The sequence below is a fragment of the Zingiber officinale genome, chromosome 2A (assembly GCF_018446385.1).
Source record: "Zingiber officinale cultivar Zhangliang chromosome 2A, Zo_v1.1, whole genome shotgun sequence".
Taxonomy (NCBI): domain Eukaryota; kingdom Viridiplantae; phylum Streptophyta; class Magnoliopsida; order Zingiberales; family Zingiberaceae; genus Zingiber; species Zingiber officinale.
This window is the reverse complement of record NC_055988.1, coordinates 124,480,061-124,492,915: the sequence shown is the minus strand read 5'-3', so window position 1 is coordinate 124,492,915 and position 12,855 is coordinate 124,480,061. Positions and strand designations below refer to the sequence as shown.

Here is a 12,855-nt window from a genome sequence, read left to right as displayed (position 1 = left end):
ATAGTTTTCTATGAAAATACATCATATTTTCAAAGATTGACACAAACTTGAGAACTTACAAAAACTTTAGTGTTTTCTTCAAGTTTGTGTCTAACTATTCAATGGTGATTACTATCAAAAGATAGCCTTCACCAAGGTTTTCCAAAATCATTTTAAACAACATTTTCAAAACCAATATCCCACCATGTTCCTTGGGCTTAATGCACATGACTTGTATATTAGCTTTCCCAATGATGGGAAAACACATAACTATGTGTTTTGATGAACCTAAAACTCTAAAGAATGCACTAAATCAACATCTTGAGTTTTGTTCATCATCCTAACATCTCACTTGTATCTAATGTGCACTAAAACACATACAAGTCATCTTATAGGCCTTTGTGAGATGTAAATTTGGTTTTGCCCTAATCTAGGGATCATGCATCTCTATTAGGCATTTTGAGTGGTGAACATCCACCAAGGATGTTACTTGTTGATTCCACTTGTGTATACCACTTGTGTATTAATACCACTTGTTGGTATGTCACTTGTTGATATATCACTTATTGGTATAACTTGTATATAAATGCCATTTGTTTATACCATTTGTTGGTAAAATCATTTGTCCTTAATTTTAAGGAAATCAAACTACATGCATGATTAATGTTATGACATACATCAATATAACATATCTTTCAAAAGAAAGAGTCCTATAGCTACATGATGTATGTATGACATGACATGGTATTTTTGTATTTTTCACAATAAAGGAATGAATGCAAAATACAGAACTAAATATGATGTCATGACATATCATGGGCAAACAATCATGGCAATGTTTAGCATAAACAGAATATACCTAGATTACCTATCTAAGTATCCTTAACCACTTAGCTAACTCAAAATATACCACTTGTTTTAACTTAAAATGGTAAACCTAGATTGCCATAAATGTTTCAAGAAAATGCCAAAACCCAAATTGACATTTCTATTTCTCTTGATTTGTTTATGCCACTTAAAAATTAAGCATATCCTCAAATGTTGGCATATACCATTTTTCCTCAAGAGTAGCACTTTAAATTAAAGCTCGGATTGCCTTAAGGTTCTAAGAGAATACCAAAATCCCAACTTGGTATTTCTCTAGGTTTTCCCAATTTATGCCATTTTAAGATAAAATCAATTTTTCCACCATTAGACACATTTTACTCTTTCAAAGAGTAAATAATAATTCCATTTCATTTTCAAAGGTTAACAAAAACCTTGAAAATGCTCCTTGAGTGTCAATTTTCTCAAAGTTGGGTTAACTACCCTTCTAATCGGAGTTGACACTCTCTAACCCATCTATGGGGTAGAGAAAATGCTCCTAGGAACCCAACACCTATTGGTGCTCCTTGGATGCTCTAGGTACTCACTAGGGATAACTTCCCTAGATACCTTCCTAGTGACCTTGTTGGGCTTCTTAGAAGCCTTGGTCACATTTTCTAAGTCAACTCTAGGGATAGCCTCCCTTGTGACCTTGTTAGTGACTTTCTTAGACTTCTTAGAAGTCTTAGTCACTTTGGTTGCAAAGATACTTCTAGGGATATCTTTCCTTGTATCCTTGACTTGACCTCTAGACTTAGGGTTTGTTCCATAACTATATGGAACCCTATGATAACTAGGCACATCATTTTTTGCTTTGGTTTTGTATCCCAAACCTCTATGACCATTTGATGGCTTTTGTACCCCTAAACCTAGGTTATGCTCATTTTGCCCTAATAGGATATTTTCCAATCTTTTTAGGGTCTTTTCTAATTTATCAAGTCTTGACCTCAAGCCTTGATTTTCCCTCACTAAGTCCTTAGTATTTGATTTTTCATTTGATCCATGAGCATTTTTATTCTTGGGCTTGTATCTATTATCCTTAGCGTTCTTGCCCAAATATCTATCTACCTTCCTAACCTTAGGTTGGGTAGTCTTGGCATGTAGGGCCACATGCTTTTCCTTAATGCCCTCATGCTTTCTATTCTTATGGTAAATTGCATTAAAATGATAAAAATTAGAACTATCATGCTTTTTACCATAATGTAAAGGGGTAGGCTCAATAAAAGTTACCTTCCTTTTTACCTTAGAGGCTCCCCCTTGACTTGAGCTTCTTCCTTGAGCCTTGACCATCTTCTTCCCCTTAGGGCATTGACTCCGGTAATGCCCCTTTTTATTGCAAGAGAAGCACACAATGTGCTCCTTGCTCTTCTTTGTTCCGGGGATGATCTCCTTTGACTTCTCCTTGCCCTTAGGTGCCACTTGGCCCTTTTTCTTGGCCAATTTAGGGCACTTGCTTTTATAGTGCCCATGTTCCCTACATTCAAAACATATAATATGATTCTTATTATTAATTGAACTATTTATACCTTCTTGTGTAGGGGTGGCACTTGCTCCTCCATTTGATATGAATGTAGAGGCTTCCTCTTGATCCGAAATCGATTTCCCTCCAATTGATTTATCTTGACTTGTGGAGGTGGAAGCTTCTTCATCCTCTTCTTCGGAAGTTGAGCATCTCTCAACTTCGGAGTCCTCCTCTTGATCTTGCTCCAATGAGTCACCCTCTTTGGATTCTTCTTGGTTAGGTACAGTGGAGGGGATCTCATGAGCCTTTTCCAATTTGCTCCATAGCTCTTTGGCATCTTCAACTTCTCCAATTTTCTCCAAGATGTTGCTCGGCAATAGATTGACCAAAAGCTTGGTCACTTTGTCATTGGCCTCACATCTTTGGATTTGTTCTTGGCTCCATTTGCTCCTTTTGAGAACTTTGCCCTTTGAATTCCTTGGAGCCTTAAAACCTTCCATTAGAGCAAACCATTGCTCTATCTCTATCATCAAGAAATTTTCAATTCTTGATCTCCAAGAATCGAAGCTTGTGGATGTGTATGGTGGAGCCACCCTTGTATCAAATCCAAGTCCATCTTGGAATTGCATCTTGAAGTTGAGCTTCTTGAATTCTTTGACTTTGATGAATTTGCTCCAACTTCTTCACCCTCTAGCTTTGCTTGTTATGTTTGCCCCTTCCGGCGGTGATTCCGGTGAAGAGCAACCTTGCTCTGATACCACTTGTTGGGACCGAAAAGTAACTAGAGGGGGGGGGGTGAATAGCTTCGCGTGCGCTCGTCGTGCTTCGTTGCTCGTTTCTTCAAAGTGATGCACAGCGGAATACAAAGAAACAAACTACAATAATGCTAACAATAGGATTTTACTTGGTATCCACCTCACAAGAGGTGACTAGTCCAAGGATCCACGCACACACACACACCTCCACTAATAAACACTCCTTTTCGGTAACTACCGAAGGCGGAGAAGCCCTACAAGACTCTCAATACAAGTAGAAGAAAGGGTAGCAAAGAATAAGCAAAGGCTTACAAGAGATGTAGTAAAAACCCTAGCTTCTTCTTCTTCTCGTTGCAACTCGCCTCTTGACTTGGATAAACCTCCAAGAACCTTCAAGAACTGGCGGTGAGGAGCTTAGAGAGTGCTGGGGAGGAGCTGTGATGAATCTCGAATGAATCGGTGAAGAGATGCCGAAGGAAATGAACGCCTGCGGCTTAAATCGACGCTAACGGTCGAATCTCGATCGATTGGAATGCTCCCAATCGATCGGGGAGGCTTTGGATCGATCCACGGATCGATCCAGAGCGCCTCTGTGCTCTGGAAAAACGCCTAGATCGATCCACGGATCGATCCAGCGCTTATCGCGTGAAGCAGCAGCGTCCCAATCGATCCACTGATCGATTGGGACCTCTGGATCGATCCACCGATCGATCCAGAGGGGTTATGTTCGCGGGGACTCACTGGATCGATCGACCGATCGATCCAGATCTTCTGGATCGATCCACTGATCGATCCAGATCTGCTGGATCGATCCACGGATCAATCCAAACCTGCTGGATCAATCCATGGATCAATCCAAACCCGCTGGATCAATCGGCTGATCAATCCAGATCTTGGTTTTTGCCCAAAACCAAGTCCAAAGCCCCCTAAACCAACATCTAGTCAACCATGACTTGTTGGTACATAAGACCTAGCATCCGGTCACCCTTGACCAGCTAGGACTATCTCACCAAGTGTCTGGTCAATCCCTTTGACCCACTTGGACTTTTCTCTTCTTGCCAAGTATCCGGTCACTCCCTAAGACCTACTTGGACTTTTCTTTCTCGTGCCAAGTATCCGGTCACTCCCTTTGACCTACTTGGACTCTCACCAGATGTCTGGTCAACCTTGACCCATCTGGATTTCTCTTGCCTGGCTTCACTCACCAGGACTTTCCCAATTGCCTAGCTTCACTCACTAGGTCTTTCACCTGGCTTCACTCACCAAGATTTTCCAATTGCCTAGCTTCACTCACTAGGTCTTTCACCTGGCTTCACTCACCAGGATTTTCCTCCTGCCTAGCTTCACTCACTAGGACTTTCACCTGGCTTCACTCACTAGGACTTTCCTTCTGCCTAACATCCCAGTCAAGTATCCGGTCATCCTTGACCTACTTGACTCTTCTTCAATCAACCTTGCATTGTCAAACATCGAAACACAAACCAAGACTCAAGCTTGGTCAACCAGGTCAACCTTGACCTGAGGGATGTTGCACCAACACTAATCATCGGACCGGTCAACCTCAATGAAACAGTAATGAATCGGGACTCGATACTCTACACACTCAACGCCTTTCCCAGAATTCCAGAATGGACCTCAATCGACACCTACGATATCTCGAAGGACTTGGAGGTAAGTACACTAGAAGAATTATTTTCAACTTTAGAATTACATGAATCCAGATGTGCAAGATCAAGTAAAGAGCCAAGCCAGAACCTAGCACTGAGAGCCACCAAGAAGGATGAACCTGAGTCAGACTCAGATCTGGAAGGAGACCAAGAAGCTTATATGGTAAGGAAGTTTAGGAAATTTTTTTAGATCTAATAAATTTAAGGAAATGTAGAACAAAAAAACTCTAAGAAATAGAAGAAAAGTTCGATGCTACCGATGTTAAAAGGAAGGACACGTAAAAAAGGACTGCCCGGAGCTCAAAAAGGAAAAAAGACAAGGGGCCCAAGCCAAACAAACACAAGAATCTCACGGCTACTTGGGACGAAAGCTCATCATCAGAGTCAGAAATAGAAGTATACGTCGGACTAGCACTGATGGCTAGCCACGAAGATTAAAACACCTCTGAAGCCAGCATCGATGAAGGGAGATCGACATCAGACAAAAGCAGCGAAGCAGTGGGAGAATCAAGCTTCAGATCCGACATAGTAAGTGAGGTATGTCTCTTACCTCCTAATCAACTCTATTTCGGTATTAAGTCTATGACTAAATCAATATGAAAATTAAAAAGTAAAAATGATAATTTGGAAAAGGAGAATTTAAAAATAAAAAGAATCTTAGCAAAGTCATACTTAATAGAGGAGCTTGATAAATTGAAAATGTTAATTTAAAGGAACAATTAGAAAACTTAAAAAGTTCTATATATTCAATTTTTTGTTTTAAATTTTAGAAACTATAAAGGATTAAACTGGTATTATAGATTTCATAAGGGCCAAATTAAAAAAATATCACAGAAATATGTTCTTAAAAATTTTTTGATTTATCTTATAGGAAGGAACCTATTTTGTGTTCCAAAATCATATTTAGATTAATATTTTTTTTGGCTTTCAGACAGAAAGTTAAATATTTAATTTTTTTAAAAGGCTTTGTCTAGAAAGTAGTTGTTTCTCTAATAATCCAAGAAGGTCTAGTGTCTCGCCACAGCTTGAAGCCAATTATTGAAATAAATATTTAATTGATCAACTTTTAAGTAATTAGTTTTTATAAAAATACTTTAAAATGTTTGTCAAAAATTTTGTGAAAAATTATTTAAAAGTTATTTTTTCCGAGAACTTCATCACTTAATTATAAGAAAATTTTCAAATGTTAAAATTTTCTGAATGTTAAATTTTTTAGAATTTTTTTAACGATAATTTTAACTTCATATGAATTTTTTTCTGCCTTAAATATGTTAAATTTTTTTTCAAAGATTAAACTTTAATGTTATTTTTAATTCTCCCTTAGACTTTTTATTGTTGTTAAGTAGAATTTTTTAAAGTACCCTATTTTTAATGAGATCAAAAGTGGGAGTAGTAAATATTAAGTCTAAGGGGAGGGTAGTACAATTTTTAATTTTTGTACTTGCAAAAATCTTACTTTATAACTATTATTTTTGTGGTTTACCCTAACTTAACTTGGGGTTCTCACATAAAAAAGGGAGAGATTGTAAGTACCCCATGATAGTTTTGATGTGATCAACCAAGTCAAGTTAGGTCTTATTGATATTTAACCTCTATTTCTAAGAATGTATGAACTTAGGAGTACAGAAAGTTGAGCGAAAGACGTAGCTAGCGAGAAGAACGACATGGGAGAGAGCTAACAGGCTCAGTGTGTCCGAGGGACGAGGTGCTGCGGAAGAGTACGCGGGTGGATGAGAAGGAGGGGCGCCACATTTTCGAGGGACGAGAAGCCGGAGTGGAAGACTGCTCGAAGGTTGGAAGTTGGGTTTGGGTGAGCCCTATTCTAGATGGCTGAGATCACCCATACGAGTGGAACCGGAGCGGAAGACCCGGACCAAAAAGTCAATTGATAGTTGACTTTCTGGTCCAGACGTCTGGAACCCTTTCAGGTACCTAGAGTAGGTTTTTATCCAGAATGCGACGTGGCGCGATCGTTACGGCGGAGATAAAAGTTTATCCTCCCAGGCGTCTGGAACTTTTCTAGGCGCCCCGACTAGGGCTATAAATACAACCCTGATCCTAAAAGATTAGACACAACACTTGTAATTAATTCCATTCTTATTTAACTTTGTAATTGTGTGTTTCAACGTTGTAAGTGGCTACTCCATCTAGAGGAGAATCTTAATGTGCTTTTCAAGGTCTTGAATTTGTAATCCCCTGATTACAAACCAAGTAAATTCGATGTCTCCTTTTTATTAAATAAATAAAGATAGTCACTTTTTTATTCACGGGTATTTCATAAAAATAGATAAAGACAGCCACTTTTTAATTTTATTAAAAAAAATTGATAAATCCACTTAGCCTCATTGACTAGCTCTGATGATCGATCTAGTCCCATAAAATTTTTCCATCGACTACTAGAGTAAATCGAGAAGCGTGTACTGTGGATAGCCTAAAAGTCCAACATTCTTTGGTTGCACATCCCATTTAGAGAAAAAATTTCTACAGATATGTCATAGCTGGGGATCAAATCGTCGGTGCCTTGGTGACATCCTGAATGTCCTACCACGACACCATAGGCTCGGGGACCACTTTTTTATTTTATTAAAAATATGATAATCTCAGTTAGTCTTATTGACTATCTCTGGATTACCAGTCCGGCCCTATGGAAGTTTTCCGCTGGTCATCAGGGTAAATCGAAAAGCACACACGACGGCCAGCACAGAAGTCGAGCATCTCTTGGAGGAAAATTTTTTACAAATACACTATAGTTACAAATCGAATCATGAATATTTGGATGATAATTTGAATATCCTGTTACCGTATTGTATCCTGGGGATTATCATATTTTTTATTTTATTGAATCTAAAAGAGGAGGATATTTTATTAATAGCCAACTTAGTTTTATATTCAAATTACCCTTCTTTACCAATACCAAATTAATTCAGCTATAATTAGTACATACTGTAACATTATAATAATTATGATTTGTAATTATACTATTCTAATCATAATTATTATAATATAGTATTAATTATCATTAATTTTTGTCTTTTATAAATATTGTAGTAGTTATAAATCAATATGGAACATTTGTAAATTATATAATTATGAATCATAGCTATAAGAAGGATAATTGAGTAACAAAAACTGAAGATGCTCTTTTATTGATGATTAACAAAAAGGACATTTTTTTTATTAATTCTAATAAAAAGGGATGTTATTCTATTTTTATCTTTATTTTTAAAATTGATTTTGTAGTGGTTGATTTCTTGACTAACTAAGCCATGACTTAGTTATGAAATTGTGGCCAAGCGGCTTCTCGGCTACCCCAGTCATGAAATTATAATTAAGCACCCAATTGATTGTGATTTCATGTTTATCGACCGAGCAAGTTACAATTGCAATTGAGTTCGCTGCGCAATCGAAATGAAACGGTCGCACAATTAGCTCGGCCATAAAATCACAGTCAAGCGACTATGAAATTGCCATTGCATCATGATCAAATTGGCTGCTATTTTAGATTGCCTTATCACTTATTTACATGTGCAAAAGGTGATAATGCTCGTATCCGATGCTTCTCAACCGTCTGTTTCAAATAGTTCAGATTCTCAGTTCTGAAATAACTTTATTCTCGTATCCTTTTATCAATCGGACACTCATGACATCCTTAAAATATGTACGATATCTTCATAATATAAAATATCTTTAAAATATAATTTGACTCATTCGATAGATAAAAAAATACAGGGATAGAGATATTTCGAGACAAAGATCTAAACTCATGTCTCAAGAAATCTTATGAAAAAAAAAAAAAATTACGGTATTAAACGGAAGCTTATTCCCTAAAAAATCATTAGTCAAAAACAGGAGAGACGAGGATCGTGGCGGGGTACGTTCGAAAATAAACAAATGATTTCATAATTTTAAATTTTATTATTAATTTATTTTATAAGCATATAATTTAGAGTTTTTTAAATGTATCGTAACAACCGTTACAGTAGCCGTAACGGCTTTCCTCATGGACAACCCTACCCATATCGCATGGCGACCAGTGGTAGCCTTTTCGTACGCTTCCAGTCCACGCTCTCGTCTTTCCTCCGCCGCGATGGGCTCTGCAACGGTCCTCGCATCACTCTGCCACTGCTCCCTCTCCCTCTCCTCCTCTTCCCACTCGATGAAGGTGGCCCTCCTCATCTCTTCCCGTCCGCCCTCTAGGCCTTCTCCCAAAATCCCACCTACGTCCCATCTCCGCGGATCCTTTCCCGCACTCCACCTGCCTCGCCCCCCGCTGTGGGACGGCCTCAAGCCGCTGGCGAGGCCTCTTTCTTTTGGAAACTTTGCGCGCAAAGGTAACTCCTTGTCCTCCCTAAGATTTTGGTCTTCTTGAAAAACGAGGTCTTTGCTGGAGAGTTGCGTGTGCATACCTAATTCTGGGAAGATTAGGGGTTCGGTCACGCTGATGCATTTATTTCCGGAACCCATCACTAATACTAAGCTTCATTCCCTCTTCTTCTTCTTCTTCTACTACTACTTAAATAGTTAAATTAAGCATCTTTTGCTTTTATGTATAAATTGCTTACCTACTTGTAGCTGATTCATTCCTGCTGCTGGGTTTACTTTCTTGTTTTCATAGACTTGCACGGATGTCTAATCTACTTGGAAAATATGTTTGATGTTCTTTTACTTGTTTGGCAGAGAAAAAGGTGAAATTTCGTGGTAAAGTTGTTCGTGCTTCTTTATTTGGAGTGGGTGCTCCTGAAGCATTGGTTATTGGAGTGGTAGCTCTGCTGGTGTTTGGCCCTAAAGGCCTAGCTGAGGCAAGTTCCTTCTTTGAACAGTAGATAAATTCATCTGTACGCTGAAAATGTGTAGAAATACATAGGAATCAAACTGTCAGGACAAGTATTGCCCTTAGACAGTATTCCGAGTACAATTTGATACGCTAATACATTGTAGAGATGCCTGTTCCAGATTCTGATATATTTTCTGAGGCCAGTGCTTCTCGATCATGCATGGCAAGCATCTTGCTAGTTTAGTGAACGGATTGATACTTTTGTGGGAAGTATGTGACTTCTATCATTGGAGATGATAGAAGTTAATTTTTCAAATTGATCTAATTATTAAATTCCAAATGCACCAAGAATATAACTGAGATGCATATCAGTTTATGCTAGTTAATTTTTGGCTCATGTTTTTGGCCTCTCCCCAAATACCTCATTGTCACCAGCGTAGGACTTGCATTGTTTCAGTAGTATGTTCTTGGTTCCTCTTTGGTTACTCCTCAAAATGGGATCTCCCTTCACATCTGAAGAAAAAAATAAAAAATCTAATAGTATTATAGGCTGGAAACTTATTATTTGTTCTAAATAAAGCTAATAGGAAAGCATTGTTTTACTAAGAGTGTTTGCATTCAGATGTCACATTGCTAAACTTCCAGTTTGTTTCCTTAGTTATTTGCCAACAGTTGATTGCTGAAATTCTTCTCAACCAAGTCCTATTTGCAGATAGCACGTAACTTGGGGAAAACATTGCGTGCTTTCCAGCCAACTATTAGGGAGCTTCAGGTTAATTTTGTTTGCATATTAAATTTCATTTTATTATGCAATAGGAAAATAAACTTGATAAGGAATCCATGCTAAATTGTCAGATGAAAATAAAGGCGTAGCTTCCAATTATGCTGGAATTATCATTCAATTGTTCTTATGCTACAGGATGTGTCTAGAGAATTCAAGAACACTCTTGAGCGTGAGATTGGAATTGATGAAGTTGTGCCTCCAACAAATTACATCAACAAATCGACCTTGTACGCTGATGAAAAACAAGAAACCGTGGTAGATCCAAGTAAGTGACCTAAAAGTTTAGGTTGATAATCATGAATAGTAAATATATAGGCCTATTGCATTTGCATATGTCACCTCCCTATTTGAAGTATTTGAATAAATCCTGCATCAAATCAATATTTTCCAGGGTTCAAACCAACATTTTGAATAGTGGCATTAGCAACTGTAGAGGTCTTAAAGAAAGAAAAATACCATTCAATTATTTTGTGCACAAATTTGAGAAATTCAAATTTAACATTTTAAAATTTTCACTTTTATGTTATATGTTCTATGTTTTGTATCTTTGGAGCATGAAAACAAAGATGTAGTCAACTTAGGTTCTAGGTGAATTAGCCAGCATGAGAGTCTGATTTGACCTAGTACTATTATGATATAATTTAGATGCATGAAATTTTTGTAAGAAATCTAGATATATTTGGATCTATTATTCAATGGGAATGGGGTGTTGATGGAGATAAGAAGGGGAGCTTCAATATTGTAGTATGATTATTATGTGCTTCTTGTGCTGAAAGAACATTTTATATTTTATCTGACTGATATGATCCACCATATTTTATGGATTAGAATATTCTGCTGTTATGAAGGAACAAATGAAAAAATATAACATAGCAGACATGAGAATGCCAAGATAGATATGGCGAATTAATAGCAATTAGGTGTAGCTCCAATTGATGATAAAAGGAGAGAATAGAATAAGATGGTACTAACATCCAATAACAACAAATATATCCAATTGGCAAATGTATCCTATTAAAATAAAAGATGCAAGAGGTAGAGAGACAAAATAAATATTAGTATTAATTTTGATTATTGTTAGTGATATAGCTTTATATATAACTTAATATAAGAGTAATATTTTTGTAGCGGACATCACATAATTAAGAGAAACACAACTTGATGATGTTTTCTCCATATTCTATTCTGGTATTATATTTTTGTTTTTCTTTCTTGAAATTTCTCTGTTATCCACTCATTTTGATAGGCTAGCATTCTGGTCCTAAAATGATCGTGATCTTAATATTCTTACATGATGTATTTGATTCCTTGATCTTGCTTGAATCATAGTGCTTACTCTGCAGATGGAAAACCACTAGCCCAATCATATACCAGCGAAGAACTCTTGAAGGTTACAGAACAGCAGCTGGCTGCATCTTCTGCCACATCCAAAATTGAGTCGACGCCTGAATCACAAGGCACTGCATCTCAAGTTGAAGAACAAGCACCTAAAGAACAACCAAAAGGTTAGGCATCTCTTCTAACCTCGATGCTTCTACCATTTACTTGTTCATACTTTTGACTGACATAATTTAATATGCTAAAACCACTTCAGAAACTTTTACAACTGAAACAAGCACTTTCAATTCCGATACAGATGCACAATCATCGGCTAAATCTGAGCACCAGAGTTGAAGGTGATGCATGTGTATACCCCAATGTGAAAAGATGGAGCATAGGAAATCGATGCGAGGCAAACAATGTATAACTTGGAGTCTTACTTAACATGCCATGTAAATGTTTTGCGTTTTGTCTTGGATTGGAGGAAGGCCTGATGCAGTTTTGTAGTCTGATTTCTTTGTCGATATCCAACTGTTTCATGCTCTTTGGAAACTATAGAATGATGTGAACCCATTGACACCTCTAGTATATCTTGTTGCATGCCTGAGTTATGTGTGAATAGCACACACAATGTTCATGTATAAAAGAGTTAGTTCATGTAAATTGTTTTCAGTGATTTGCAAGTTGACTTCAATCAATTTGCGACATGACCTTCGGAGTGGAAGATTTCCAACTATTAGTTTGTTTGAGGTTTTCAATAATTTAAAATTATTAGATATTTTACTAACAGTAAGTCAGGATGGCCGAGTGGTCTAAGGCGCCAGACTCAAGTTCTGGTTCTCGTGAGAGAGCGTGGGTTCAAATCCCACTTCTGACATAATAAAAAACTTTTTTAAATTTCCTTTTTGGTTGAAAAATGCTATATACATATATAGTTAAAACAGATTGTTTATAAGATTAAAATAATAATTTTTAAAACCTTATTTGCATCGTACTCAAATATTATATAAACATTGAATCCAAAATCTCTACCAAATTTAATGGATAACTTGTAGTAAAGTGTTTGTAATTTTAATTATTCAATTTAGTACATTTACCTGTCAAAAAATAGTTAGAGTTTACATGCTCATACTATTATTTTAATTCTGTAGAAAAAGTGATGAGCGAGTTTAATCATCGGAAATACTCCGAAATATGGAGTGACCTTTGTTAGAAGAACAAGATCTATCGTACATAAAGTAGCAAAAGAA

The 12,855-nt window shown here is 37.0% G+C and overlaps 1 protein-coding gene and 1 non-coding gene across 3 annotated transcripts; both read left to right on the top strand.

The window, feature by feature from the left end:
• Window positions 1-8,754: 8,754 nt before the first annotated feature.
• Window positions 8,755-12,212, top strand: LOC122042204 (sec-independent protein translocase protein TATB, chloroplastic-like). 2 transcript variants are annotated; one of them, XM_042602206.1, is made up of 6 exons: window positions 8,755-9,058; window positions 9,405-9,526; window positions 10,214-10,273; window positions 10,421-10,550; window positions 11,629-11,790; window positions 11,922-12,212. In XM_042602206.1, the coding sequence occupies exons 1-6, from the start codon at window positions 8,815-8,817 to the stop codon at window positions 11,957-11,959; spliced, it is 756 nt and encodes a 251-aa protein (XP_042458140.1). In that variant the 5' UTR covers window positions 8,755-8,814; the 3' UTR covers window positions 11,960-12,212. The 2 variants fall into 2 exon arrangements, with proteins under 2 accessions (XP_042458140.1, XP_042458139.1); XM_042602205.1 differs by having other exon boundaries at window positions 8,756-9,058; window positions 11,880-12,212.
• A 186-nt stretch (window positions 12,213-12,398) lies between these two features.
• On the top strand, window positions 12,399-12,482 carry TRNAL-CAA. Its single transcript has one exon. It is a non-coding gene; the product is annotated as a tRNA-Leu (tRNA).
• The last annotated feature ends 373 nt before the right edge of the window (window positions 12,483-12,855 follow it).